This window comes from Phyllostomus discolor, chromosome 1, assembly GCF_004126475.2.
Source record: "Phyllostomus discolor isolate MPI-MPIP mPhyDis1 chromosome 1, mPhyDis1.pri.v3, whole genome shotgun sequence".
Lineage (NCBI taxonomy): Eukaryota > Metazoa > Chordata > Mammalia > Chiroptera > Phyllostomidae > Phyllostomus > Phyllostomus discolor.
In genome coordinates this window covers 215,449,370-215,455,369 of record NC_040903.2, presented here as the reverse complement: position 1 = coordinate 215,455,369, position 6,000 = coordinate 215,449,370, and the positions used below count along the sequence as shown (strand labels likewise).

At 67.2% G+C, this 6,000-nt stretch overlaps 1 protein-coding gene across 1 annotated transcript in view; it reads right to left on the bottom strand.

Annotated features, from left to right (window-relative positions):
- Nucleotides 1–536: 536 nt before the first annotated feature.
- The window catches only part of WDR25 (WD repeat domain 25), a 95,654-nt gene continuing 90,190 nt past the window's right edge, over nucleotides 537–6,000 (bottom strand). The window contains exon 4 of the mRNA XM_036017597.1: nucleotides 537–898. Within this exon, the coding sequence (XP_035873490.1) occupies nucleotides 537–898 (362 nt within the window). The remainder of the gene's footprint in view (nucleotides 899–6,000) is intronic.

The window sequence follows — 6,000 nt, the reverse complement described above, 5'->3', positions numbered from 1 at the left end:
GTAACTACCGCTCCGCCTCCCTCTGCCATTGGGAGTGGACCGTGGGGGTTCACAAAGGGGGAAAGAGACCCCAGACGGGAAACCGCCGCAGTCACAGCAGCCGGGAGGCGAGAGCTGCTTCAGCCAGACCCAGGACAAGGTTTCCTGGGGGAGGGGGGTGGGGGGTGACGGGAAGAGCAGAGTCAGGGGGTTCTGGTGGCCCTGCCCCGATGGACAAGAAGGGCCGAAGCTGCCACTGGTCCCGGCGGCAGGAGCAGCAAGCCGTACGGAGGGCAGGGTGGGGCTCCCTCTTCTGTGGGACTGACGGGAAGCAGCCTTCAGGGCCCCAGAGGAGCACGGTCTCCTCCAAGAGGACTTGCTCCCTGCCCCCCGAATGCTGGCCCCCCGCCCGCCCTCCCTCCGGCGTGCACTCACACTCGCACGCGCACACAGAGCACTTCTCTGCACCTGTTACCTGTGTCCACACTTAGTTCGCTTGGGCAACCCAAGGGGGGCTCATCTCACAGCCTCTGGAAGCATCTGCACACAGTAGGTGCTCAGTAAACATCGTTGCTAACACGATTCTGTACAGAATCGCGCCTGTGATGCTTGACTCGTCTTAACAACTCGAAGTTGTTTTCCAAAACAGCTAAGAATCGGGCTGAGCTCGGACTGCTGAGCGGTGACCCTTCCACCTGAGGCGCCGCGGGCAGAGCGGCCGACCTGCCCCATGGTCCCACCCGTCGCGGCGAGTTCCCCGCAGAAGGCCCCACTGCGGACGGGCCTACCTTGCCGGCCCTGATGTCCCAGGCTTTGACCTCGGGGCTGAAGCCCCCGCACACGAAGAGGCTGTGGTCCTTCGGGTGGAACTTCAGGGCGGTCACTCGGAAGTCACTTTGCCCGCTGAACGTCTGGGCTCCTGGACACAGGGAGAGCAGAGAGAAAACACTCAGGTCACAACACAAACACCTGGAAGATGCACCTGGCATGGAGTCACGGGCCAAGGCGGCCCACCAGGGCCCCGGGAGGCCGATGGAGTCCTTCCGGAAACACCCAGGGGCAGCAGGGACTCCGGCCTCGCTGCCACCCCCGCCCCAACGCGCTGAACCCCTCCCCGGGCTAAACGGGCGGCCGGGTCCGTGAAAGCTGCCCACGATGTGCTCCAATGTTTACTGACACATCCAGACCACCCCAGGCCCACTTTCAACCGAGGAGAACCAGCCCCTGGGGGACGGGGGGCATCTCCAAAGCCGCCCACGCGGGGTCTCTGCCTGCGGGCCTAGGGGTCCGAGGAAGATGTTCAAAGGGATTCCTTCCAGGGTCGGCCCCCGCAGCGTCACACCCTCACCCTCGCCCTCGAGGGTTTGGCAGGGAGCCGGGCAGTGGGGGTGGTGGGACCCTCGGGCGCCAAGCTCGCGGGACCTGCCCTGGCCCTCACCACGATGCGCCGGTGGTGCAGGGCACGGGGCCTCACGGGGGGTCCAGGACTCGGGCCGGCCCTCACCCTGGCGTGTCCGTCCTGAAGCTGCCGTGGAGCCCGTGTGCGTGCGCCATGTGGACGTCCCCGTGCTTCCTGCGGAGGTGCCCACGGGGGCTCCCTGGCCAACCAGGGGCACCCTGCACAGCCGCAGGCCCCAGAACAGCCCCGCTGGGCTGAGGCCGTGGGCCAGTGGGGATGCAAGAACCCGGAGGCCGAGAACAGGGGGGTCTCCCACCGCATCGCGTCCTCTCACGGGACCCGGGCAGCGCCTCCACTCCCCCCTCCCCCCCTGCAGAAGGCACCTCCTGAAGGCCACCCTGCTGAGAGCACCCCCCACCCACTAGTGACCTGTTCCACCCAACCCCCAGGTACGGGCAGGAGAGCCACCGGGGGAGGGCAGGAGAGCCACCGGCCGCACTGTCGAGGCCCCAGCAGCAGCCCTCACAGACCCCGCCGGCCCGGACCCGCGGTCCCCGGGGCTGCCCGGCGGCAACCGCCCCGCGGCGAGAGCCCCGCCCCCTCACCGGCACAGGCAGAGCCGCGCGGTGCGCCCCGTGCTGGTGTGTGTGGGCGTCCACCGAACGCCGGGCACTCTCAAGGGGGAGTCGAGGGGAAGATGGCCGTTACTTAGAAACTCGCCGACATGCCGTGTGCCGAGAGTATCAGCAAACTTCTCCGAAATCCTCAGTACGTTCTAATACTGTGTTTTTGGCGAGAGCGACAGGGTGGACTATGCTCCCATTTTTTTTCCAGTGCGGGGGACTTCTCTGACTCGGCGACGTGAAAGCAGCCCAGTCGCAGCCGGTCTGGCCTCGGGCGTCCGGCCGCGCCATGCGGAGGGAAAGGCCCGCCCTCGGCAGCCGGGGAGGCGCCCCCGCCCCTCCCTGGGAGCGACCGGTGACCGTGCGGCTCGAGGAGCCCTCCCCGCACACGGTGCCCGGGAACAGCTCCTGCCCCTCCTGCCCTTGGCCCCGGGGAGGGCGGCGTGCTCGGGTTCCTGACAGCCCGGCGCACAATCCACGACACCTTCACGGCGGGCGGTTCACAGCCGAGTAGAAGAGCGTGGTCCCCGGTTTGGGGTGCGGATGTCCGAGCCGTCATGGGCGACACAGGCACGTCGTGTCTGGCTTCGGAGGTCACGGGACGACGGAAACAACTAGAAACACCTGTTTCCGTAACGTCCCTTCCCCGGAGCAGGGCCGTGGCAAGCAGCCGCCCCTGCTCTTCGCTGCGGCCTCGCTGCGCCCGACAGACCACCGAGCCCCGACTCCTTCCCAGGGTCTCCCAGGGCCGCCGCTGGCAGCCACTTCTCATCAGAGAAAATTCTGGAAACACGCAACCTTTCACAAGGGAAGACTCTGTACCTCTTTAAGCTCCACAAGCCCTTTGACTGTTACGTCCCGCGCTCACACCCGGGGCAGGAGGGAGCTCATGGCCACTGTGTCATCGCCACGCCGTCGAGAGCCGGCCGCAGCGCCCACAGTGGTGAAGGGACCGCGCACCACAGCCCAGCCGCCCAACCCGAGTGCTCCGCCTGGTGGGGGGGGGGGGGGGTCCAAACACCACTTAAAACCAGAACCAGACCCCGAGGCCGCCACAAGGCGGACCTCACCTGAAACCTGTCTCTGAGTTATGAGCGCGCCACGTGGCGCCGGCCTGGGCCAGGGTTTGCAAGAGTCACCAACGTGAAATGACTTCCAGGGACACTGACGTTGTTGTTGTGATGATGTTTTCTGAAAACAGAGAATTATTCTAGAAGAAAGGCACCGGGGCGGCGAGCAGGCTTGCGGTGGGTGGGGCGCCGTGTCCCCCATGCCCGGGCCAGCCGAGAAGCCACACCCTCGAGGAAGCCACACGGAGCCCCCCGGGGATGGACCTACCTGGAAGCCCGAGGTTCCTCAACCTCATTCTTCTTTTCCTTTCCTGAAACCCATCCGGAACCCCAGGGGGCAGTCAGGAACCGCTGTGACTTGCCCCGTGAGTAAGTGCCCGTCCCCCGGAGACTGCCACAGACAGCTGCCCCCTGCGGTCCCCACGCGCCCATCGCGGACACGGGGCGGCACCGTGGAGCCTCCGGGACAGGTCTCACCCCAGCGGCACGGGCCTCAGGATGCTGCTGGCTCCGGCCCAGGGACGGGGGGTCCCCGCTGGGGGCTGAGGGCAGAACCCACTGCCACATCCCCTGGACGGAACAGGAGCTCACAGGCACCCCTGCGGCCCCCCACCACCGAGCAGGGCCCGGTGGGCCGCGTCTTTTCCCCGGACGGAGACAACCGTGCCTACTGCCGACTCCGCGCTCGTCTGGGACTCGCCGCCAACCCTTGCGTCCAAAAGGAAAGCACGCTCTCTCTGCCTGGAGAAGAACGTCCCGTTTCCTGGACCGGAGCACGGAACATATGCTCGCCACAGAAACGGCGGCGGGTTCGCCGCGGCTCTTCAAAAAGTGCAGCGGCGCCGGCTTGCCAGCCGGGGGTGGGGGGGGGGACACGATGGGCGGAGAAGCACAAGCTGAGTCGCTGAGAGATGGTTGAACTTTTTGTTGTTAAAAAAAAAAAAACACTTCTGGATACGTTCTGCGTCCTCACCCCCCGGAAGAGGCTGCGAGAGGATCTGTGTGTCTGGGCAGCAGCGCGTCCCGGGCAGAAGGCGAGCTGGAGTCTGCATCGTTCCCTGCTCCCACTCACAACACCCAGGCCGCTACTCCCGCTCTCGCTCCTCACTGAGGAGCGAATACCAGGGTCCAAAACTGAGGGATTTTAGGGCCGTTTTACTGAGCTTCCAGAAGCCTCGCGGGAAAGACCAGGGGGGCTCCCGTGTGGTCAGGAGCCCCGGGCGGACGGACGGGCCAGGCCGCCCTCACAGGAGTGTTCTCAGAGGCAGCGGCAGGCGGTCGGTCGGTCGGCAGGGAGCTGGGAGCCCCGAGGACAGACCTCCCGCCCAGTGCCGTCCCTCCCGGTGCGGGGCCCCGGGCACGTCCCTGCACACTGGGTGCCGCGCACCCTCACCAACATGAGGCCGCAGGGGCCTGGAGCGTCCCCCGGGCAGGGCCCTGGCAGACGACAAAGGGAGCCGCCACCGTGGGAAGACTAACCCCAGAACGACGGGACGCGTCCCTGGTCGCAGCAGCAGCCGCCGAAGCCCAGGATTCGAGCTCGGGCCGGCGGCAGCCGGGGGAGACCCGCGGCTCGGAGCTCTTCTTCTGCGTGAGGCTCCGAGGGCCCCGTGCCGCGGGCCGGCCTTCACGCTCTGCCGGACAGACACGGGGAGGGGCGGGACACGCCTGCCAGGGGCCCCCCTGGGAGGGGAACGTGGGCCCGCTGCTGGCGAAGGCCCCCCTGCCAGGTCTGCCTCCGCCCCGCACGCGCCTTCCCACACCCGAGGCGCCTGCTGCTCACACCCTCCCCCAGCAGTGCCACTCGACGCGCCACGGGTGGGTGTGTGTGACCTCCAACCCTGAGACTGCCTCGCGTGTTTGCACGTGCGTCGTAGAAGATTCTGTCATTCCGTGTGCTGCTTGTAGGAAGTTGAGTTTCAGCACGTGTGACCCACCAGCACGGACTTTACTGGCCTTGTTCTAATGAAGCCGACCGTGTACGAGCTGTTCGGCTCCTCCCGCAGTCGGGGAAAACCACCCCTTCTGCTCCCTGACGCGACGGGGACACAGGTACACGAACGTGGTCACCACAGCAGAGCCGCGGCCAGAGCGGTGCCCATCCCACCTGCCCCCGACATCACCGTCGTTTGCCGCCGACGCTCCCGTTCCCACCACCAGCACTGCTGTGCGAAGGCGGCTGGCGACACCGGCCGGGCGACCCTCGGGCTGGCCCCTCTTCCTGTCTCAGGTGGAGGCAGCCAGGTGCCCAGTGGGGACCGCCGCACACGGCCGGGCTGACACCGCCCGCCCACCCTTGGCCTGCCTGTGGACCCTCCAGGTCCACGAGGGTCCTCCTCTCCCGCCCGCTGTCTGGCCGCCAGCCCGGCTCAGGTATGAGCCTCACGTGGTGCCCGTGCGCCTGCCGCCTCTGGGCCCGCCTGGGGCCTGCACCTGTGCTGCCACGGCCGGCCGTGGTCGCTGTGACAACCCATCTCACGGCTCAGGCAGGGGAAGCTCAGTGAAGCTCACATGTGTCCAGGGCCCGAGAGCCATCATGCCAGGACGGAGGCTGCGCCTGCCACCACACCCCACTCTCGGTGCTCCTGCACCGCCTGCCTGCGAGCTGCCGGGGACCTCCCCCTCCCCCAAGCTCTTGGTGTGCCTGTGCACCCAGAGGCTCGCGGCCACGTGCGGACGGCGCCAACTAGGGGAGGGGTGCTGGCGGCTCACGGGGACGGAGCCTCTGTCCCGGCCAGGCCGCCTGTGACTCACGTCGCCAAATCCAGCACCCTCACCCTCACCCTCACCCCCGGGGAAGCAGCCAGCCAGCTGCCAATGTAACCGTCCTGACGCAAACAACGAGAAAAGATCGCTAACTCCACGTCGAACTCCCTGAATCAGAAACGGGCGCCACCTGGGCACACGGGGTACGGTCCTGGGAAGGGCC